The 23,753-nt window shown below is 43.0% G+C and overlaps 2 protein-coding genes across 6 annotated transcripts in view; both read right to left on the reverse strand.

Moving 5' to 3' along the window:
• The window catches only part of PYGB (glycogen phosphorylase B), a 40,446-nt gene extending 39,855 nt beyond the window's left edge, over positions 1-591 (reverse strand). Inside the window, exon 1 of the mRNA XM_035111055.2 lies at positions 86-591. Coding sequence (XP_034966946.1) covers positions 86-535 — 450 coding nt within the window. The 5' untranslated portion in view covers positions 536-591. The remainder of the gene's footprint in view (positions 1-85) is intronic.
• A 3,230-nt stretch (positions 592-3,821) lies between these two features.
• On the reverse strand, positions 3,822-23,520 carry ENTPD6 (ectonucleoside triphosphate diphosphohydrolase 6). Of its 5 annotated transcripts, none has more exons than XM_035111056.2 (14): positions 23,404-23,520; positions 19,975-20,263; positions 19,245-19,321; positions 18,352-18,495; positions 17,515-17,590; positions 16,592-16,627; positions 15,179-15,267; positions 14,013-14,092; positions 12,431-12,495; positions 11,936-12,037; positions 11,409-11,549; positions 9,012-9,068; positions 8,603-8,715; positions 6,538-7,278 (listed from the first exon to the last, which is right to left on the reverse strand). In XM_035111056.2, exons 2-14 carry the CDS (start codon positions 20,216-20,218, stop codon positions 7,189-7,191), a joined length of 1,314 nt encoding a protein of 437 aa, XP_034966947.2. In that variant the 5' UTR covers positions 20,219-20,263; positions 23,404-23,520; the 3' UTR covers positions 6,538-7,188. The 5 variants fall into 5 exon arrangements, 4 of the variants coding, with proteins under 4 accessions (XP_060129067.1, XP_034966947.2, XP_060129068.1 ...); XR_004692335.2 differs by lacking the exon at positions 6,538-7,278 and adding an exon at positions 9,841-9,907 and having other exon boundaries at positions 8,649-8,715; XM_060273085.1 differs by lacking the exon at positions 8,603-8,715.
• Positions 23,521-23,753: the final 233 nt, after the last annotated feature.

Raw genomic sequence — 23,753 nt, forward strand, 5'->3', positions numbered from 1 at the left:
AGGGTGAGGAATCCAATGCATGCCTGTCTGCAGTGGAAGCTGCGGCGGCGCTGGAAGGGGAGGGGGCAACCCCGCGGCTCCTTACCTTGGGATCCTTCTCGTAGTAATACTGCTGCGTCCGGATCCAGCGCCCCACCAAGTGATCGCGGACCGTGTGCGCCAAGGCGAAGTAGTAGTCCCGCGGGGTGGCCACGTTCCTGTCCTTGACCAGGGTGAAATGCAGGTGCCGGTTGAAGCTCTTCCTGATCTCGGCCACGTCGCCCAGGCCGGCGATGCCCCGCACGCTAATCTGCTTTCTTTTCTCGCTGTCGGTCAAGGGAACGGCCATCCTGGCTTGCCTAGGCGCCCGCTGCTGCAAAGGGAGTCTCTCTCGCTTGGGGAAGCTTTGCTTGTTGGCCGATGGCGCAGCGCCGGCTTCAGTTTCCCGGGGAAAGGCGGGCCTGGAGGCAGAAGTGTTTTCCTTCTTTTTCCCCTCACTCCTCGGCTTTCCTCTTGCCGCGGCTGCTGCGTGGGGAGACTCCCTTGCTGAGAGCATCAGAGTGGGTGGGATGCAAGGGAAGCAGCTAGCAAGCGCCTATCCTCCGCCCACTGTGACCGGGACTCGCTGCGGCAGCGCCTGCGCGGTGCGAAGGGAGGCTGAGCGGTTTTCAAAAACAAGACGGAGGCATCCAGCTTCCTTTGAGCGGGAGACGCGGGAGAATGAGGATAGTCTAAGAACTCATAGCGCATCTGTTAACACCGCTGCAAGAAGAACCACTATTGCCGGGACATGATGGAGATCGTTACGGTGATTAACGATGGACCAATGGTGTAATGCAATTTGGCAAACAGCGTTCCTGGGGAAAAGCTGACCCCAAAAGACGCCGAAAGTAGGGCAATTTTTATGCAGTCTAGTGTGACTTTATTGATTACACAAATAGTGAGGCACACGGTAGAACAGTACCCGTAGTTTGTAGCACAGTCTGGCATGCACGAAGTGCAATTTTTATGTTTTTTTCACTCCCTTTCCTATATATTCCTATTAATTCTAAATGCTATTGATACAAAATGACTTGCTCGCAGTCCCCAACCTAAGCCATATGTTACTTTGCATCATTTCACATCTGTAATAACTGATAATTTTGGTATATACACTTCGATACAACTGTGTTAATATATTCAGAAATATTTAACTGAGTGTTTTTTTTTTTGTAATTGATGCATGTCATATGCTCTAATGGAAACAAGGATGTAGCTCAGTGCAACCATGATCAAAGATGAAAATGAATAAAAACTGCATTAGCAAAAAAAAGAAAAGAATGTAATAGCCTGCAGGATCAGGCCATTGGCCCATCTAATCCAGCATCCTGTTATCACAGTGGCCATCCAGATGCCCAAAGGGAAACCAGGGAGCAGAGCAGGAACACAAGAGCCCTCTCCCCTCCTGTGGTATAACAGCAACTGGTATTTATGAAATGCAGACAATAAGGTCTCCCCATCCCTGCCAATTATCAAAAGCAAGGAGGCAAAGACTAAACGCAAGCCACCTCATACCAGACAGTGAGACTCATGGCACTGAGCCTCTGGATCAGCAAAGGAAGCTGGATGCCAAGGGCCTTGAATGTGCCAAGTGGCAAAGTGCCATCCCGGCCATTTTCATTAATGGAAAAAGACATATGTAAGATACAATCATTGTACCTTTGAAATGGCCAGAAGCTGGGAGTCGATGGTAGAGAATGGAAAATTCCACCACTCTGTCTCTTGTAGCTTCTGTGACTGACTTGGCCATTGTCTGAGAAGTGTGTGTAGAGAGGTAAGCTAAGACTGATCCGACTTGGCACAGCCCTTTTAACAACCATATGGATAGGCAGAAAAACAAGAGAGTTCTGTGGCACCTTCAAATCTAATCCAACCTGGTGCCCTGTGCTGTGCTGTCTGCAGCTAATGGGAGTTATAGGCAAAAATATCTGGAGGGCACCAGGTTGGCAAAGGCTGGTCTAATTAGCTGTTATCCTTGCACTGCAGGGGGTTGGACTAGATGACCTTCTGTAACCAGTCCAATAAGCTACTTTTCAAGGCAATCCCTATCTTCACTCATTCTTGGCTATTTGATTTAGCTTAACCCTTGTCCTTTCTTCCAGTCATCCTATGCCGATTGGGTTGTCCCATTTTCCCTTTTTAAATAATAAGCAGAGCATTTATTGCCCTGGGGGACTTCCCCTGTCCTCTTAAGGTTCTTAAAAACTATATCCAGGCAGCTTTATGACTGGTTTTTATCTGTTCACTTTGCAAGCTAATCCTAACCATGTTTACTTGAAATGAGTCCTAGTGGACTGTGGGAATTATTTACCAGTTTAAGTTTAGCTAGGACTGGCGGTTGCATTGCTGCATGCTTCTTCAGTGGTATAATGAGAACTTGCTGATGTGGAGAAAAGTGCTCATGTGCTTGATTTGTGACTGGTGCTGGAGCTTCCAGAAAGTGATCTCTGACTGTGGGTTCTGCCTCTTTTGATAGAGGCAGAATTCTGCAGAAGCCAAGGCTTCTTCTACCTTGGAAGTAGAGCATGACAATAGAACTGCCCCATTTTAGCTTGCAGGTGGGAGAAGACAATCTATATATATATATAAGTGTAGGCATTGCGTGTGCAGAGGTCACAGCCTTTCTCTGTAACCGCTGAACTGTAAGGTAACAAATTTGGCCACAACGTTCCATGCCCATCAGTGAGGGATATGGCATAACCCCCCCCAAAAGCAAACCTTTCATACCTAAAATAATTATTAAACACAAAAAAGTGGCGCACAAATTAGACATCACCAGCAGAAGCTCTGAAGACTCCAGCAGCATCCAATAGAAAGGCAGATCACCCACTGCTGCCTCAAAAGCCGCACCACCAGATGACATCACAAAATTCCACAGCAACCAACTGAAAACAGGCCTTTTGCAGCAACAAGGTCCAACCAACTGAAAACAGGCCTTTTGCAGCAACAAGGCCCAACATTGCCAAGTGGAGGTAGGGGCCTGCCGGGAGGGGAGGGGGCGAATAGGGGGCAGGAATAGGTAATGGGTCAGAACAGGGTGGGGGGGGAGACACAGGGATGAAACCTGCCCTCTCCACAGTATCTCGCCTTGGCTTTGCAGACTAGGCTGAGTGGATTTAGGGGCCTGCCTGGGTGGGGGATGGGGGGCCAGAATAGGCTGCAGCATAGAATCAACTGAATATGGGACTTGCCTTTGGGTGGAATAAATGTTATTTCACATAACACATGTGGGTAGGGGAGTCAGGGTTGGGACAAGGCAAAATTTTACAGAACATGTGCATTGGGGGAATGATTGTGTGCAAAATGAATGGGTCCCAGGGATAGCCCGGGGGGGGGGTTGGACGGAGGAGAGGAGGGAAATCACAGGGGTAAGGGGGGTTAGGGGGAGGAGAGGGGGGAATCACAGGGATAAGCTGGGGGTGGGGGAAGAGGGGGCATAATAGGTCATGGATCAGGACAGAGTTGGGGGATTCACAGGGATGAGGGAGGGGGATGAGGGGGGAATCACAGGGATAAGCCGGGGTGGGGTAAGGGGAGGAGTGGGGGAATCACAAGAATACATCATGGATCAGCACAGGGTAGGGGAAATCACACAAATAACCCACAGCAATGCGTGGCAGGGCCAGCTAGTTTTTGAATAAAATGTGTTCTGCAAATAAAACCACTACAACCAAAAAGACGTGGAACAGAATCTTTCTGGTTGCCTGGTGTTCTCTTTGCACAGTGATTTAGAGTGCAAACTCATTCCTCTGCATGTGTATATCAGGCGTTGAAGCAGCACAATCCCCAATTGGTTGAGCAATTACTGGAATGCTTTTACCTATAGTATATACTGATATTTTGTACATACACAAAGCTGTACTGTATTTGCATACTATGCATGCATGCAAACTGGCTGCATGTGCACCATGCACTTACAAGTGCATGGCTCCCCCCAAGAATCCTGGGAATTGTAGTTTATCATTCACAGGGCTACAATTCCCAGCACCCACAACAAACCATGGTTGACAGAATTCTTTGGGGGAAGTTACACACTTTAAATGTATGGTGTGCACACAGCCCATGAAGTATAAGTTCTGTTCTGTGGAAGTCAAACCCAAGAGCCAGTAGAGGGCAGATTACTAAGTGTTAGTCTTGGTGAGGAATGGGTAACCATCGACAAGTCTCTCCTTATTCTCTCTCAGCTTTGCCTATATCATAGGCCTGTACTTGGGATAACTGCACAAATGTTCCCCTGTGGAAAGGCAAGATACCTTATTGCAAATGTACTCAAGGTGGTTCGCACTTTAAAATAAAGGTGTGCAATTCAATAGACACAATACAAAGGGGTAGGGGAAGAACGGTAAGGAAAAAGGAAAAAAATAAGTAAACCCAGGTTCCAGGACCATTGCATGAGACTGTTCTGAGAAGGTGGTAAGATGGTCTCTGTTGAGCCAACAGAGGTCCCTCACCAGTACTGTCACCAGCTAGAAGATAATCGAAAATGGCAGTATAACATGCTGTGTAACTCATTATTCACCTCCATGAATTAGAACAGTACAGATGTTCACTTGCATTTTTTTAATTGACAGTAAAAAAATTTGAATATCCAAAATTCATTTGCACACATGCTACTTCAACAGACAAGCCAAGGACAATCAAACAACTGGAAGAGTTTTTTGCATTCGATTTGTTTTCCAACCTAAGAGTTGGTGCTTAAAATATTAACATTCCGTTAGCTACAGTGGCTCCTAGACCAGACCCTTCACAGCCTTAAAATGAAGTGCTGCATTAAGTATACATGAACAGGATATCAGATGTACACTAGATACATCATTAGGAACCAAGTCAGGTTTTTTTTAAGTAACTGTACAATTTTTGTGCAATTTTTTAAAGGACTGCAGTATGCAGGGGAGCAGAAGTTTAACTTTTTCTTCCTCTGCAGACTAAAACTGCACCTCCACCCACCCCTTTTAGCCCAGAGGGGAAAGTTCCCCTGCAGATTGTGGCAGGGAGGAAAGGCAGTTTTTAACTGGAATTGTGGTGGGGAAGGAAAAGGCTAAACTCCTTTTTCCTGTACACCACAATCCGAATAAAAATAAGTCCCCCTCTCCTCATGCGTCGTCTTATTATTATTCAAATCAAACATGGTTCATAATGTGCAGTTTCACCCTTAAGCTGTAGCCCCGTTTTCTGTTATCCATGTTCAAAAGAAAGTCAAATATCTGGGGGTATAGCTTGTCATCCAAGACAAGTATAATAAAACTTGTATTGAAGTTAAGAAAGACATGGAGAAATGGAACTGGATTAACCTCGCATAGTTAGGAAGAATCTTTGCAATAAAAATGAATGTGTTATCAAAAATGATATTCCGATTTCAATCCCTGCTTGTGATCAGAAAGATCAACTGCTTTAAACAATGGAAAAAAGATATAACATTTTGTCTGGCAAGAGAAAAAACCTGGGGTTAAATACAAAATTTTAATTGGCACAGAGGGGGGTTTGCCCTGCTGGACCTAAAAATGTATTATGAGGCAGCCTGTCTGGGCTGGATGAAGGAGTGGATGGATTTGAAAGATGCGGGTATCTTGGACTTAAAAGGATTTGATCTAGTGTATGGGTGCCAATGTTATCTGTATTATGATAAAGCTGAAGTGCACAAGGGATTCTCTAATGTGATCAGAAAGAGTCTGTATAGTGTCTGAGTAAGCCAGGTATAAGGATCTCCTAGAAGTAAGACTCCATGCTGGATATCCCCAATGGAGGCAGCTGCTGTAAAAAAAAACTATGGAAAAGAACTGGGGAATATAGAGAGATCTTCTTGAATTCAAAGAAGGTTCTATAAGATTGGAAAAAAGGAAGAAATAGCAAGAATGGTCACAGGCTGGTTTCAATATTTTCAAGTAAATGAGATTTTTAAGAAAGACGGGTTTGGGGGCTCCTTGCTATCATTGGTAGGACAACCGACGGTTGGGTCACAACTGGGGTTTCCATCATGACAAAACTCACCTTCCAGCAGAGAGACACCAACTTGCCATTGTAACCGCCTTCCTTTTGCTCTTAACCTTTCATTTAAAAATCAACTCAGTTTCAGCACTAAGAATTCAGTGTGCTGCTAGCAAGTGAGACACCAACTGGCTTCAGATTGTGGGAAAGGCCTTAAAACCCCCAGAACACCGCCCAAATAACCCAGTATGGTACAGACTATGAAGAACAGAAATGCTGAGTTTCAGAAGATAAATCTCAATGCCTACTGGTAAAGTTGGACAAAGCAAAATATTTTTTTAAGACACCATTTGTTAGTTTCTATACTGTACAGTTAAGAAAAGCAATTCCCCCAAATGTGCACGCATACACTGCAATATAAAAGTCACATTTGTTTCTGAGACTAGGTTCAGAATGCTTGCTGGAAAGGCAAAAAGCCTGCCTGAGGATGATGTGCTTTTCTCATAGAGACTGTAGGTTTGGCTTGCTGTGAAGTTTCCTCCTGGTCAGCGGAGGAGTGAAGCATGCAAGAAAGAGTTAGCTCCTCCTGGAGGTAGAGTCAGCACTTGATTGAAGGATCAGGTGATGCTGGACAGCTGGAAGGGGAGGAAACCTTCCTCAAGCTGCCTATCATTGAAAAGCTGTGACAGCAAGGCTGACCAAATCCCTGATGGCAAACACGGTAGAAATTCTGCAATGGAGGGAATGAAGTGTCCCCAAAATACAGAAAACTAGGCAAATGTGGACAGAGGAGGAGAAAGTAGGTACCCCTGGCAGTCCCAAGATCATGAATATATTCTCATCATGAATCACAGGGTGATTTTTGCATTCATTCCATTTCAGCTCAGGTATGTTGCCCAAGACCTGGATCTCAGTTGCTATGGCCTAGTCCTTTTCAGAACCACCGTTCCCGACTTTAAGCGACACTTTTAGAAAGGTACATAATTTCACAGAGTATTGGTATGTTAAGCTACCCAAAATGAGCACCTGAGTTCCTTGCTGAAAGAGGTCAAGGCCTTTTGAAATGTATTTATGAAATATATACAAACACATGTATAGCTTTTACTGTGGTAGTAGTCTTCCAGTAGTGCAGCTTCCAGTAGTCTCTGGTCCAAGGAAATGACCAGGTCCACACCTGCTTAGCTTCCACAATGCTGCCACATCACATCCTCCCAGACTCGCTGCATCACCAAGGCTCCCAAAGCCCTAATATTGCAGTTTGTGAAGTGAATCCATATAGTGAAGTATAGCTCCCAGAGCCCAGCTGGTTTCAGTGTTGTTGATTTTTCGAGCAAGCTAAAATGAAAAGTGGACAAAGATATTGGAAATGATTATGTTTCTCTTGCCTGCGTTACACATTCATCACTTGGCCCCTCTGTAATTCATGATTTGCAGCTGTATATGCAAACCAATTCTATTAAAATGTGTTTTGCCTCTGGTGATATGTAAGTTCTCCGAGTTTGTAGGAGCCATGATGGCCCATTCAGAAGTACAAGCTAACACTTGATATTTCAGTTAAATGATGAATATGCATGTGTGTACTAGCTCTCTAAATCAGTGTTTCTCAACCTTTTTTGGGCCACGGCACACTTGTTCCGTGAAAAAAATCACGAGGCACACCACCATTAAAAAAGTTAAAAAATTTAACTCTGTGCCGCCCTATATTATAATTATGACTGTAAGAAACACTTGCCAAATATTGCTTTCTGGTGGGCTAGTGTTGTGTATTGGCGGCCGCCAGGCTCGTTTGCACTGAGCTTTGGGAAAGAGGAGGAGAAATATTGCTTTCCGGCGGGTTAGTGTCGTGTATTGGCGGCCGCCAGGCACATGACAATGCAAATCGCCCTTCTCGCCGCGGCACGTCGCGGCACACCAGCCAGCGTCTCGCGGCACACTAGTGTGCCGCGGAACAGCGGTTGAGAAACGCTGCTCTAAATAAACAAGGTCATGTGATCCAATAGACACCTAGCTTACATAATGGGAAAGGGGGAAAGTCAATGGAGTGTTCAAAATAAGTTCTGCATGTGTTACAAATTAGTTTGCAAATAGCAGTGTGATTTGTAGTTTAAGAACTTGGTGTGCAATTGGTGCTGGAGCTGTAATATTCTGGGCAAAACTCCCTCCTTCCTGCAGAGTCCTCAGTCTCTCTCTTCCACCACTCCCACCCCCAGCTCTTTGCGGTCTACTAATTGAAGCCCTTGTGGTCACAAGATGAAAAATATTTTTAAGAAACAAAACCGAGATTTTAAGATACTGCACAGGCAACTCTAAATGAGGAAATTTGCAAGTAGGGCTGTATTCAAAGTAGCACTACGTGAATGTTCCATTAACACAAGGATTTCTGTTTGCACAATGGAATTCTCCTGTCATCTTAATCTGTTCTAGGGGTTTCCCAACCCTCTGCAACAGATTTGGGGAGGTTCATTAGGCATGAGCAGGAGGAAAAGAGGAGGGGAGATTCTATTATGCAAGCAGAAATTCTTGCACTCACAAGACATGTTATGTTAGTTGAATACTGCCGTATGTGCCTCCCTTTTCAAAACCTGCAGAATTAATGTATGTTTTCTTAGATAGCCTCTTCTCACATTTAGCCCTAAATACAGTGGTTAAGGATGATTACCTTAAGAACATGGCTCTTTGGAAAGCCTAGTTCTTCCAAAAGCAAACTGACATATGTGAGATCCATGCAGAGAAAAGGATGCTCTCCTTCTTGATCTTCCATGGTTTTACACACTTTGGGGATGGAAATAGATAAAATGAGCAGCAAATACCAGATTATATTTCCACAATACTTTTGCCACTTGAGATGTATAGTTTTAGGACCCACCTTATTTTTCTGATGGTAAGTTATTTTGTACTGTTTTCAATGTTGTGTTTTAATGTTGCAACCCACCCTGGAATCTTCTAATAGCAGCAATGACATTTTCAGTGCTGGTCCTCCGATGGGCTACCGTTTTAACTGTCAACCTCTTAATGATGCTTTCCTTGTTCACACATAGACAAGCAAATAGAAAGACGAAGTGGCTTACCATTCTTTGCAACAGCTTCAAATTCACCAACTGCTAGGGTCCCTCCTTTTTCATTATCTAAAGAGAGAAAAGGGGCTCTTCAGTTTTAAAGGAACAGAAGGAAAAGTTGTGCTGGGATAACACCCAGCCTACAGGTATTCTAAATGGATAATTCAAGCAGTAACTGCTTTGTGTATTTCAAACTGAACTTTTTAGCTTAGGGCTCAGTGAGGGAGGCAAACCTGTCTGGCTTTCAGACTGAACATAATAAAATGCTCCTCCATTCAGAAAAATGCACATAGAAAACTAGCATGCTGGCCCGGGGTGGGGGGGATGGCAAAGATGTACACTGGTATATAGTGAGGTCTTCCTTCCCAAGATCTAGCCTGCTACATGGATGAACATTCCTTAATGAGTCCTCAGTTGTAGTCCATTGTGGAACAGACAAGACTAAAGTTTATCATCAGTGAGATCCAGGCCCTTGCTAGAGGCAGAATCTACATAGTTTGTCTTGTATTGAGACTGAATAAGTTATGGTCTGCAGGTTGTGTCTGGTGCAGGGATAGCATTTTCTTCTCCCACCACGGCACAACTGGCCTCACTTAAAAAAATAAGTGAAAAATGCATGCATGCACAAGTTAAGAAGTTTTCTGTTCTCCTAATTAAGTTGCTAGAGTGCACATCCAGGAAAGATGCAGTCCTGAAGAAGACAGGTACTTCTCTTTACATCCCACTGCAAGAAGCCAGCTACGTCAACCATACTGGACACACCAATCCTGTCTCAATCTCTGCTAGGCATGTGAACCAGTTTTGGGGTGTGGAACAACATGAGTCAAAGCACCCTACATACCTTGACTGTGGGGATGGGAAGTACTGAGACAGAGCAGAGCTGTCTGGATGCATCACTGCTAATGCTCCTAAGAATGATGGGAAAAACAGCAGACTTTGGCCACTGGAAGTGATGCCGCAAAATACACCTCTTAACAGTTTTGTGTTCAGTTGTAACAGTATGCTGGCAACAAAGAGGCTATGTTTACAGCCTTCCCAGTTGTGCTAGAGAATCACATTATGCTCTTTCATTGTAATGCGATACAATAAGGACTGTGAAGAGCACAAATATGAAGCATAAACCAAGCCTTCCTGGGACCATTTTTGCATTCTCATTTTGTATTTTTCTGTTGTGAACAGACCTGGGATCTTTGGATGAAGAGTGGCATAAAAAAAATGCTTTTTGTCTCTGACAATGGGACTCCAGAGAGAGATTGAAGGAAGTCCATGGGAAATTCAGGAAGTTTAATGCTTCTTGGAAGCAGGAGGAAGTCAGTTGACTTGTAGGAACAGAAAGAATCAGAAGTCTATTGAATTCAATCCTCTTCAACTATACTTGCTTTTAGAAAATTGGCTAGTAGGGTTAATGGTGACAAATTTCAGGACTGGTCTCAACTCTGTTGCAGCCCACACTAACAAATTGGTTGGGGCTTAAACTTTCATTATGGGCCAAAACCTATCTCAGAGATGCAAAAGTGTGTTATCCTCAGTTGACGGCATAGCTGCCAAATTTTCCCTTTTCTCACGAGGAAGCCTATTCAGCATAAGGGAATTTCCCTTAAAAAAAGGGAGAACTTGGCAGCTATGGTTGACGGACAGGAGCTCAAGGTTGTGTAACACAGTTAATCCTCCTCGTTTAATCTCCACAACAACCCTGTGAGGAAGGTTAGGCTGAGAGGCAATAGCTGGCCCAAGGTCACCCATGAGCTTCATGGCCAAGTGAGGATTTGAACCCTGGTCTCCGGGGTCCTTGTCAAACACACTAACCACTATACCAGACTGGCTCTCATACAGTATAATAGCGCAGTATAGGAGAGTATAGGAGAGGAGTATTATTACAAAGTGGAGTCAGCAATATGAAGTCTAAATGTGTGCACCATTACTATGCAGTCTTGAATGAAAGCAAAAACCCAGTGGGAAGAGTAAAAGATCCAGTTAAATCTGGGAGTTACTCAGTTCCAACTGCATTTAAATTGATAGAGGGTACATTAACACCTAACTACTTTCTGTAGTGAGCTAGTCACTCCCAATCTCTCTTCAGACCACTGTGTCATATCTACACATGAATTTTAGCTCAGCAATTTCATATGGGAGTTTGTCTCACTTTGGGAAGGGCCATAGCTCAGTGGCTCAGTGTCTGCCTTGCAAGCAGAAAGTTCCAGGTTTGATTCTCACTGGCATCTCCAGGTAAGGCTGGAAAAGACTCCTGTCTGAAATCCTGGAGGGCCACTGCCAGCCAGTGTAGAGAGTACTGAGCTAGATGGACCAAATGGTCTCTGTATAAGGCAGTTTTGCATGTCCCTAAATCTCAAACAATAACCCTACTGTCAATCACCTTTATATTACTAGAGAAATCAAAAGCAATTTTACCTATTAAGCCAGCATCCACTGCCAAATCGTAATAGTAGGAAAAAGCATAAAAATCCAAATTCTTTACTTCATCTGTCCTATGAACCTTTGTGCTGATCAGTTTTGCTATTTCATTGGAACATGATTCGAAGAGAGGTTTTCCTAAAAGCAGGGGGGAAACAGCCTTAATAATTCAACTTGAGTGACGACATTAAAGTATGTGAGATTTGCCGAGTAAACAGTTTTAGAACATTGTTCAATTGTAAACAAGTGAAGTTATAAGAACACCAAGCAGGCAACAGTACATATCTAATATTACTTAACAGAAGTACAAAATCCCAGTACTGTATAGAGCATTCTGATTAAATAAGGAGCCAATATCTCTAAAGTGTAATCACTGGCAGTGGCACAGAATTCAGTAAATTCTCCCCTTCCACTTTCAAAATTCTCTCCTTTCCCATGCCACTCTGGAGATTCCCAATTCAAGTTAATGGAGATACTGAAAGGAAATGTGCATTACCAAATGTAGAGATGACCAGTTACTATACCTGCCTTCTGCCCTTTAATTTTGTACATTATCTTGGCATGCTCCCATTCACCCTGGAAACCAGGCGATAAGCAGGAACTTGTAAGATCTTCACCTTCCTTTACTGTAAAAGGGAAAGAAATGCACAAGGGGAAAGAGTTCATATGGAGATCTTGATCTTCCCCACCCACAAAGCATTTCCCCGTCCCTGTATTCAGCCACACAAATCTCAGAACATTTAAATCCTGTTCCTACAACTGCACAACCATCATCCTTTACTTGAGAGGCAGCAGGAATCTTATCTTTTTCAGACTAAATTATCTAAATAGATATAATTTTAGCATCAATTTTCTAGCTAACAAGCAGACACAGTATAAAGAAAAACTGGCAACATCCCTTATCTACAAAGATGGGTTGCTATTTGGTTAAGTTATCTACATAGCACAAAGCTCAGGTTAAACAGAAGCGTCTAAAAACCCAAAATCCTCATCACTCAAGCTTAATGTGCAATACTTACAGGCTTGACCTTCAACTCCTCCTAAAATCGCCAGCCTTGCCGACATTAACCCAAGTCCCAAGTAACTGGGGAGGAGGTAAAACATGATCAAACACTCTTGGCACTGAGGCAGAGTTCATTTTTATTGTTACATGGTATCCGTTAAGGGTTGTCTCTAAATAAACAATACACACACAGAAACATAATATGCCATTGGCAGCTATTAAGTTGGCAATTAAGTTGGCAGCTATTAAGTTTTTAAACTGTCAGAAAATATGAACAACTGATTTTTGCTCCAGAAACAGAAACTATGTTTTATATGAAAAAAACCTGATCTCTTAGGACAGTGATGGCGAACCTATGACACGCGTGTCAGACGTGACACGCAGAGCCCTCACTGCTGGCACATGCCCCATCGGCCCATTCACGCTGATGTTGTTGTTGTTTCCCACCCCCATTTGTTCTCCCGCTCCTCCTACAGCTTGTCTCCACTACAGCTTGTCTCTGCTGTTGCTGGTAGCCAGAGATCGGTTTTTTAACCCTTTCTGGCGCTTTGGCAGACTATGATTGGGTGTAACAGCATTCATTTTTTAACCCGTTCTGTGCTGGGTTTTTTGGCACTTTGGCAGACTATGTCGGTGCTGCGTGTTAGTTCCAGCGAAGGTATCATTCATCATTTATTTCTGTTCTCTTTCCCCAAAAAATGCAGCAGCTTTGGGGCACCCCCCCAAAAGCAAAGCAACTTTTGCACCCCCCAAAAACCTCCAAAACTTTGGTTAGCAGCTCCCCCAAAAAAGCTCAACAACTCTGGGCACTTTGTGATAAATAAGGGGTTTGTGGTTTGGTTTGCTTAAATAATTAGTTTTTGGTTTATTAAAAACAGTTATATATTACAATTATACATTTTTGTTATTTAAACTATAAATATCGTGAAATTATGGGGTTTTTTTCTTCTTAAAGTGACACACCACCCGATTTAGGCTCAGTTTTTTGGCGAATTTTGACACACCAAGCTCAAAAGGTTGCCCATCACTGTCTTAGGATATACCAGGGTAAAGTGTGCATAAAAATGCATGTATTAGTGAAAGTATTATACAAAACTAGAAATATTAGGGACTATCACTTTGTATAAATGTGTGTATTAGGCAAATAAATAAAAAAGTAGTACCGGTATAAACACCGACAATTTGGAAACACTGGCCTGTGAGCGCTCCAACTGGAGAACAGCCTTTACCAAAGGTGTCATGGACTTTGAAGATACTCGAACTCAGGACGAAAGGGAGAAATGTGCTAAGAGGAAGACACATTTGGCAAACCCTTGCCTTGATCAACTCCCACCTGGAAACCTATGTCTCCACTGTGGAAGGATGTATGGATCCAGAATTGGCCTCCACAGTCACTTACGGACTCATTGTTAAGACTGTGTTCATAGTAGACAATCTTACTCGGCTACAAGTGATTGCCAAAGAAGATAGAAATTCACAACTGAAATGCAGGTGAATTTTCACACTTTAAAAATGGGGAAATGTGTTGAACGGAATTTTAGATTGGAAAAATGAGAAACTAAAATGGATAGACTTGCCCATTCCTACTCACAACTAACCTGTGTGAATACAGTTGGTATGTGGTGTTAAACATCTGAAATGAAGTGATGTGACCAGCAGGGGAGCTCTCCAGAGCCGTCTATAAAGAGAAAGAAATTGAATACTCCATGAATGCTCCATTTAAAGCAAACCGGAATAATAAACCCAATGATTTCAGGAGTGTTGAACAAAAGTGTTCTGAATGCTTTAGAACTTTATGGTCTTTATGTAGCCAGGCATTCGTATGCACCATAAAAAAAATAAGCGGGAGAACTTGGCTTTGAGCATCCTATCAGGTTGAATGTGAAAAAAGAATGTGCAGGTTATTGTGTGTGTTAGGAAACCTGATTAAATAACAACCCCTTTTAATAGCACTTTCCATTTCAAATAAATGACAAAGTGTGGCTCATACATGTTTAGAACTGGTAGCTGGTCTCAAATATCCAAAAGTTTGTTACATTTCTCTCTCACCTTTCCTTCAAGCAGTTCAGATATTATTGTTATTCATTCATTCATTCATTCATTCATTCATTCATTCATTCATTCATTCATTTATTGCTGTTTTCCCATGACAGGGACTCAGGGAATGTTCCATCCCTTCCTCCATTTTACCTTTACAACCACCCTATGAGGTAGGTTAGTTTAGGAATATCACTTATGATAAAGTATGACTGTTTCTTGTGGAGCTGGTGGTGCTCACGCACATATGTTTTACACAGCAGCCACATGACACCATCCTCAACAAAATGATGTTCCATGTCCCCGTCCCCCCCAAAAAAACAACAACACAGAAACAGTATATCCAGATGAAGTGGTGGGTGGCAGGGATAAGGGGTGGCATTTTGATGAGGGCATTGCGTGAACTCTGTGAAAAGCCTATAAATAGCACCGATAAATAGCACCGAGCAGTCCATATCACAAAGACAGTGAATCATACTAGGGTAACAGCTCGTGTGTTCAGCTCTACAGCCTTCAAGTCAAGGGAAAAGTGTTGCCTTGAGGGGGGAAATGCCGGAATGAAAGGGCAACCTGCTTCTTCTCAAGCACAAAGTTCTGAAGATACACTCCAAGCGATATGTTTGACACTCAAAAATCAAACTGAAAGCAGAGCAAAGGGAAAAAAGCAACAGATCAATTGGTCGTTCATTACAACTGACATGACTAAGGGGACCTGTGTGCTTGTTACCTTATTGCTTGGGAGAAATGTGATCTGAGTTGAGCCTCCTCCTAAATCCAGCATTCCTACACATCTCTTTCTTGGAGCATTCAAGCTATCTGAAATGTATTATTTGAAAAAACCAAGTTAATAGTGTGTTTAATCATTATACCTCAGGCACAGCATCTGCATGGAATTATGCTCTATGAACAAAATGTGAGATCCTATTAAATAATTTCTTTTAAAAGAGCAATCCTAACCATACCTACTCAGAAGTAAATAAGGGTTACTATCTAAGCATTTTAAATGGGCATCTTTTAAAAATACATTTGCAAATATTACTTTTTTCAACAACTCAAAATAACTAGCTGCTGAGTGAGCAATGTGTTGTGTGCCACCCTGCTCTGAAACACTGCTAAATATTTGTACTCATGGTGCAAATGCAAGAAGTATATTTTTTTGTATTACAAGGTCATAACATACAGCTGTTTTATTTACCTCTATTGCCAACACACACACACACACACACACACACACACACACACACACACACATATATATATATATGTAAACTGGCCATGTCCGTTAGTATCCACGTTTCACCAAAACCGCTTGACCGATTGCGTTCAAATTTTGACACAATGCCGCATGCAAATATGAGAGCAAGCCCATACCATTTTTAAAGACAGATGTCACATCTGGGCCACGTAAACCCCCCAAACCCCGTGTTCAAAACCTCCCCACTCAGACGAAAGTGCATGCTGGGAAATAGAACGGAGAAGCAGCGTCTCCATTGGCTGCAGACAATCAGTGACATCACAAAATTCAACGGCAACCAACTGAAAACAGGCCTTTTGCAGCAACAAGGCTGAGCGTTGCCCAGCCGACTGAATAGGCCACAGCATTACCCAGCCAGGAGAACTGACTAGGCCGAATAGAGGTTGGGGCTCCCCTGGGTGGGGGATGGGGGAGGAGGGAGCGGGAAAGGTCATGGGTTGGGACAGGGTGGGGCCGATCACAGGGATGAGCCTGGGGTGGGGTGGGGGGAGGAGTCAAAAGGGGGACTCTGAGGACCCATTTAACAGACTAAGCCACCGCAACATGTGGCAGGGCCAGCTAGTTACTTTATAAATGCAGATACGGTTTGAAAGCAGACCGTCTTCAGGAAGTTGCAATCATATTTGAACTTTTCTGAGAGTAAGCCCCACTGAATACAGCAGTTCTTCCAAGTAAAAATGCATGAAATTACGCTGAGAATCTTGTAGTTTTACAGAACAAATGCCAATTTATACACTTACTAAGGATCACAGCATGGCATATATTGCCACAAAATTGCTGCCCTGGGCTCCTTTGTAAGGAAGGGCAGAATATATATTTAATACATAAATGATTATAAAACATAAAGCTCATCATTAACAGATCACAATTTACTTCTATAGATACCTGTTAAGAAGTTGACAGTGATCCATGCTGAAATACCTGGTTTAAAAAATTGAAATTATGTGAATAGATACCAAGTGGTTTTCCACCTTTAGTAATCAATATAAACAATACATGAATGCATAAACAGGACATGTTTGCTCATTTAGGGCATAGCTGCCAAGTTTTCCCTTTTCTCGCGAGGAAGCCTATTCAGCATAAGGGAAAATCCCTTAAAAAAAGGGATAACTTGGCAGCTATGATTTAGGGTCTCTCCAAACTGAACAAATGAGCAAGAGATAGATAAACTTTATTCGCATTAGCCAATGGCCATAGCAACAATATATACAGATAAAAAACAGCAATAGGTAAAAAGGGCAAACAAATGACCAAGATTATTATTCAGAATGAGCAAGAGAATGGCAGAGAAGATTCATTAGTGTAAGCAAATGGAAGTGATGCATGCTGCGACAAATAGCTTATCTTCAGGGGAGAATGCATCCTATAACCGTATGCAGCCAAAATTGCAGCACTTGCCCACACATGGGAGGAATCGGCAGATTCGGGTGGATCCTGAGGTTTATAAAAGTACAAATCTTAAGAAAAAAACCTAGGGGGAACCTCTCAAAACAGACCTGTAAGAACTCAGTGGCAGGGAGTGCTGTCTGACTGAATGGGGGGAAAATGGACAACAAAGCTGGAGGAGGAATGGAAATTGCCTTGCCTTTGCTGGTCTTCGGTTGCAAGTTCACTGAGGTATTGATTTGCTTCTTTGTTTGTTTTGCTCTGTACTCATCACATAGAGATACAGTGCTATGTAGCTATTTAGCAGCAACAACTTCCCTTGGTTTCACAGAGATTTGTATTTTATTGCCGAATTAAAAGTAATTTTATGAAACCACTGAAAGGAAAATTTGCTTAATTGCAGACAAAAGCAAGATCCCTACCTTCATCTGTTCCATCCATGACAGAGACACAGTCACTCCTTACAAGGAACGGAGATTCTTGAAAGATGTCCTTGACCTAAATTTAAAATAAAACTTTATTTTTTATTTAGTTTTTAAAAAGCATCCTTCCACACCCACAAAAAAGCACATACAGCATTTATAACCCATTTCCTGATAGCAGCCCAGATGAAGATCACATTCTTATGAAGAAGTGATGATTAACCACACAAAACTGCTACAATAGGGTTTGGAAGCTTGCATGTATAGACAAAGTAACACAGGATTTGCAGAGTAGTCAGAGGCGGCGTTACTGAAGATTTTTTTTTTAATGATGACTCCCTTCATTTCTTTCATGAATTCTTCACCAGAAGAACCTGGACTAGCTTCTGTTCACTTTTGTTTTTGGTGAGCTATGTCCTGAATTTTATCCTGGATTTTATCTTGACACTCTGGATTTTCTTCATTAAGCTATCATGTCACAGACTCCCCCTCCAAGATTTAAAGAAGGTTGTTGCCAACTTTGCAAGTCTGCTGTTGTAATCCATCCTGCATGTTTGGCATTTATAGATGTACCCTTTCCAAAGTGCATAATGAGGAAGCACAGTTCACCTATGTATTTTATATTTCAGTCTCCAGACTGTTAACTGCACCCTGTCAGATAACAACTCATTTATGATGCAGCCGCCCTTTGAGATTGTGCTGTTCACTTTTATGCCTCAAAGTTTACTAGCTAGCGGACGGAAGTACGGATGTTGGATTATTTCAACGACACCAATAGCATAGTGTATATAATATGTGCAGCTATCTTAGTTACCAAAGACAGCAGAAGCAAAGTACCTTATCCAACAATTTCTGTGCCTTTTCTTTTGGCAGCAGTCTTAAGCCAGCTGTTGCTTTAAGGACCAAAGGAGTGGACTTCCACAATTCCAGAGGAACATCTTCTTTAGCAACTGTCAGTAGCTCATTTATTCCTTGAACACTCTGGAGAGATTGATAGATAGATAGATAAATAAATAAATAAATAAATGTGCTTCTATTTTAGCACGTAAAAAATGAAGACACACACATATTAGTATTCATGTTTTGCTCATCACTTCCCATTTCCCAGTTCCAGATACATGAAGATCTTTTTTGCCACCACCATTCTGAGATCCTGCATCAGTCTTTAGCCAAAATAAAGCAAGGGTGCAGAGCCTCTGGCCTGAGGGCTAAAGGTGCAGGGAAGCTATAGAGGCCTCTCCAGGGCACGCCAGACTCTGTTTTAAGTACTTTGGTTCCAGCTGTTTGACATTAGTCGTGAGTGCCAAGGCTAGGCTCCGTTTCTACCACTCAGCAGTGACATTTTGAAGCTAAAAGAACCTCTAATTTATAACTTGGTCCTTTAGCACAATATCACAACCACCTTCACAGTGGAACTTCATAATGTCCTACAAAGTGGTAGGACAAGCCTTTCAAAGCTGCAAATCCACAATACTTGGGCATCTTGTTGAAGTACCATGTGTAGTGCTATTTAACAGAATGTACGCACAGTATTTCTGTAAGTAGTGACTGGGAAAGTGTCAACTGGATAGTGCCACTGCCTATTTGTTTACACAGTAAGTTTCTGTGTGTTCAGTGGTGCTTACTCCCAGGAAAGTACTGATAGGATTGTAGCATAAATTGCTGAATTTTCACATTACAGAAAGTGAGAATCACAGACATATCCTCTTGACGAGTAAAATTCAAATTACCTTATCAACACTGTCAGCATATGCAGAAAGTCCTGGCTTTAGTGCTCTGAATGTGGTATGGATTAATTTAGGAATTTCTGTTAAAGAAGTTCAATAGAATTGAGTTAATCTACAATAAATATATATATATACACTGAAGGCCAAAATAACACCACTGTCCAAGGATTAACATGAAACCCTGCTACACAATATGGTTAACATTAACGGCTCATATGAACACTGTAATTAGGCTGCATCGTCTGAAGGCAATGTTCAAATTCAGCCTTTGAATTAGATCTCAACTAAGCTCCTCCATCTCCACAGATATCAGTGGCTCCAGGTTAGGTGTATAGAATAAAAACTAAGATAAAGAACTAGCTATTGGCTATGTTTCACTAGCAACACATCCCTTTCATCCTCAATAAAGTAATGAAGCCTTGCAAACTATGTTGCCATAATACACATAACACAACAGAACTGGTCTGAGGACCTATGTCTTCACACCTAAAACCTGCATAGCACTTACAGAGCCTCTTGTGCCTGCTCACACATTTATCTTAAGACTCTTACAAAATGCAGACTCCTGGCTTTATCAGCAACCATTTCTCTCCTTGCCTCCACTTTATCTAGCCTGATGAAGAACGGTTGAGAACTCAAAAACTTGCATGCTGTCCTGCGACATTTCAGTTGCTCTGATAAAGGTACTGTCCCAATACAAATTTTGCAGTTTAATTGAAATATGTTAGCCTACCTTTTGGTTTTTGTGTGAATTTGAATATGTGTATTCGAGTCCCAGTGCTTCCAGCATCAAACATGATTCCATAAAGAACTTCCTGATCTGTTCTTGACGTTTCACTTTTGAGTAAGTTTTCCAAATCATTGACGGCAGCTTTTGTTTTAAAGTCCAAATGCCATTTTACATATACCGCATAAATAGCAGCACATGTAAAAACTGCAAAAGCGTAGAACAGTTTTGGTATCTTCATAGCGTCCATTAATCTTTCTTGATTCACTTAAAACTGGAGTTATGCATGACACCTCTGCATTTAAAAACAAATAATTATACACTAAAGTAGCACCAATGTAAACTTAACACACAAAGACTGAGAAAGCTGACGTATGATGTGGCTACTTCCATTCACTGCTCTTTTTCAATATTTACTCAACAATAGCTATCAAACTGAAATTGCTGGAAGTTCCTGCTCACTAAGAAAAAGTTACCAGAACCTATTTGTTAAATGCAAAGTATCCTGAAAGACTGCTTAACCTGAAAACATGTGGGAATCACCCATCCTATAGACAGTCTCGATACAGCACAAAATTTTGATATTTTCCTTGTGTCTTTAGTCTTGAAGAATCATTTGCCATACAAAAAGTTACAGGTGTGACATAACGATACTCACTGATTAAAAAGTGCCTTCATATTTAAAATTATGAAGATATCCCTAAAGATAGACCATTTAATTTTTTAAAAACTACAAAGACTGGTTTTCAAAAACTTGTTTATGCTATAGAATTACACAAAATGCTGATGAAAAAACAAGGTCATATTTTGCAATTAAAGGTAAAGGGACCCCTGACCATTAGGTCCAGTCGTGACCGACTCTGGGGTTGCGCGCTCATCTCGCATTATTAGCCGAGGGAGCCGGCGTATAGCTTCCAGGTCATGTGGCCAGCATGACAAAGCCGCTTCTGGAAAACCAGAGCAGCACATGGAAATGCCGTTTACCTTCCCGCTGTAGCGGTTCCTATTTATCTATTGCAATTAGACAGACATTATTAGACCAATAATTAATTTATTAGAAGGGAAAAGGACAATTAAGATAATACACAGAATTGTCACCTATATTTAACTGTAAGAACTCTAGGGCTAGGAACCTATGAGCTAACTGAAAATGGAAATGCCTGAAACCTTATTTGCTCCATCCAGCAAGCAGAAACACTTTTGCCGACAGAACAATGGTATTACGTAGTACAATCTTGAAATCCATCTGTCACAGATGGGTGTTGGCTACTCCCAAGTAAGCACTCCACACATCCTCTGGATTTTCAGAGTTTTATTGTGCATGCTATATACAGTGGTGAGATGTCTCAAATCATGTCTTCTCTGCATGGATGAGAAGCCCGCAATGGCGTCTGGCGGGCTCTGCCTCAGTCTTTAGGACTGGTCCCCAAAATGCCCCTCCTGGCACTACGGGTCCCCGTAGTGTCCAACCTTTCTCCTCAGCTGCCGTTGATTCTTCCCCCTCCCTTCCACCCTTTGATGCAGCTGGCTCCACCCCTTCTTCTCTGCTTCCCAACTGCAGCTGAGGCTCCAGTATTCTGCTAGAGCCCTGGAACCTCCTCCCTGCCTTGCTGCTCTTGCTGCCGCTCTCCCAGCTGGTAGAAGTAAGCAGAGTGGGCTGCTCTCTGCCAGCCCTCTCTCTTACACCATCCTTTGAATTTATGCCCTTTTGAGGGGTCACTACAACTTTAAACACTTCTCCTGCATCAACAATTAACCAACCACATTCAGAATAAAGGTTTCACAATCTGCCTCTTAACTTGGATAAGGTTTCACTTAGAATATGGTGGGTATATTATGAGGGTCATTTCCTTCAGGTTTACAAGTTCCTTCCTCTGTTTACATAAGGACTGTCTTGTTTATCCTTATACTTGTTCTCCACCTAGAAAGGAACCTGTGTGCTTTGCCTAAGGACGTTGTGTATTCTGATACAGTTCATCTCCAAGAACACAGGCCTTTTCATGAAAGAGCAAAACATGGCTATTAGATTTAGATTTTTAGCCTGCACCATTTGAGGAGCCCAATTCAGTAATAAAGGGAGGGCAACCCTCCTCCCCACCCAAACAGAACAATTCAATTCTCTTTGAGAACTAGTTGTAAAACTGTTAGGTGTGTAAATTATTTACTCAAGGCTATGGCAAAGTCAATTTAACAAGGTCTGGGAAAGAAACTGGAAAATATGATTAAAAGTAATGTTTAACAGTCTTTTAAGGTGAAGATTGTAGGGCCCCAAGAATTAAATCCTCGTCTGAAATGGAATCTGTGCTCTTGCCTTACAGAGGAATTAAGATAATCATCATGGGCATGCAAATACTTAAATGACACGCCCTAATAGCACGCCAGGCACTCCTGTCTTCCACTGCCTCCCGCAGATTGGTCAAACTCATGTTCGTAGCTTCGAGAACACTGTCCAACTATTAAGTACCAAGTAAAACTATTAAGTACCAAGTAAAACAGTCTTTCACCTGCAAATGAATAACCATGGAAAAAACATGTTTTTTGAGGTCAATATGCTAAATTAGCATATGGTCAAGGGTTATCTAGTCCAGTATCCTGTTACAGCAGCCAACTAGGTGCCTGTGGGAAATCTACAAGCCACTGATATTCAGAAGCATTACGGTACTACCTCTAACCATTAAGGCAGAACACAGTCACTGTAGCTAGTAGCCATTGATAGCCACTGCCTCCTCCTCCATGAATTTGTCTAATTCTCTTTTAAAGCCATCCAAGTTGGTGGCAAACACTACATCTTGCGGGAGCGAATGCTGTAATTTAGCAACACACGGCGTGAAGTACTTTCTTTTGTCTCTTCAAGCGAGTCCTGGTGTTAGGAGAGGCAGAGAAACCAACTTTCTTCATGATCTCCTATCGCGCTGCCTCTTACTCGCCTTCTCTCTGAATTAACAAGACCTTCCCTTTTGCTGCTTATCCCTGCAAGAGTTTACCTACCCACTGAAAGCCACCTAAAGCAAGGGGTCAGCGCCACATCTTATGGCAGCAGGGAGTTCTAACAGTGGAGCAGCTTCCTAGCGACAAGCTACACCTGTCACAACATGATCCTCCTCATCCCACCGACCAACCGACCGACCCCGCCCTCCTTCACAGCCAGTTACTTTTTAAAAAAGGGGGCTCGGGAGGAGTCCTCTCTCCTCCTGAACCCTTACTCCCCCCCCCCGAATTTAGCGCCCTCCGAGAAAGCGACGGGGCTCCATGAGGACTAGCCTATTGCAAAGTAGGTGCCGGAATCCGACGGCGGCTTCCTCTCAGCCTCTCGCAAGACGCATTATGGGAGGGACCGCTGCCAGCCGGCTGCTTCCTGGAACAAGCCGCCTGCTTCCTGGAAGCCCCTTCCCCGGGCTCGCCTCGGAGGAAGGGTGGGAGATGTGCCCGACTCACCTCAAGCTGGCGGCTCTGCCATCCAGAAGCCAATTCGGTTCCCCGGCCGCCCTCGCTTAGGCCTCCATTTCCCATACCGCCCTCCCATTCGACGGTTGACTTGAGGAGAGCTTAGTGGGCGGGGCAGGCCGGCCGCCGGAGGGAGCCACGCATGCGCGCACTTAAACCCGCCCCGTGTCCTCTGTCTCCTCAGTCGGCCTTGGGGCGCGAGAAGGCGCAGTCCTGTCGTCTCGCGCCTCCCGGTGCTATCGCTAGGTGATTGGGGCTGCGTTCAGGGACGGGCAAGGCAGGCATCCGCCTGCCAACAGGCGGGTGCATGTAGTACGATCTTGAAGTCACCCCGTAGGAGG

The sequence above is a fragment of the Zootoca vivipara genome, chromosome 3 (genome assembly GCF_963506605.1).
Source record: "Zootoca vivipara chromosome 3, rZooViv1.1, whole genome shotgun sequence".
NCBI classification, from domain to species: Eukaryota; Metazoa; Chordata; class Lepidosauria; order Squamata; family Lacertidae; genus Zootoca; species Zootoca vivipara.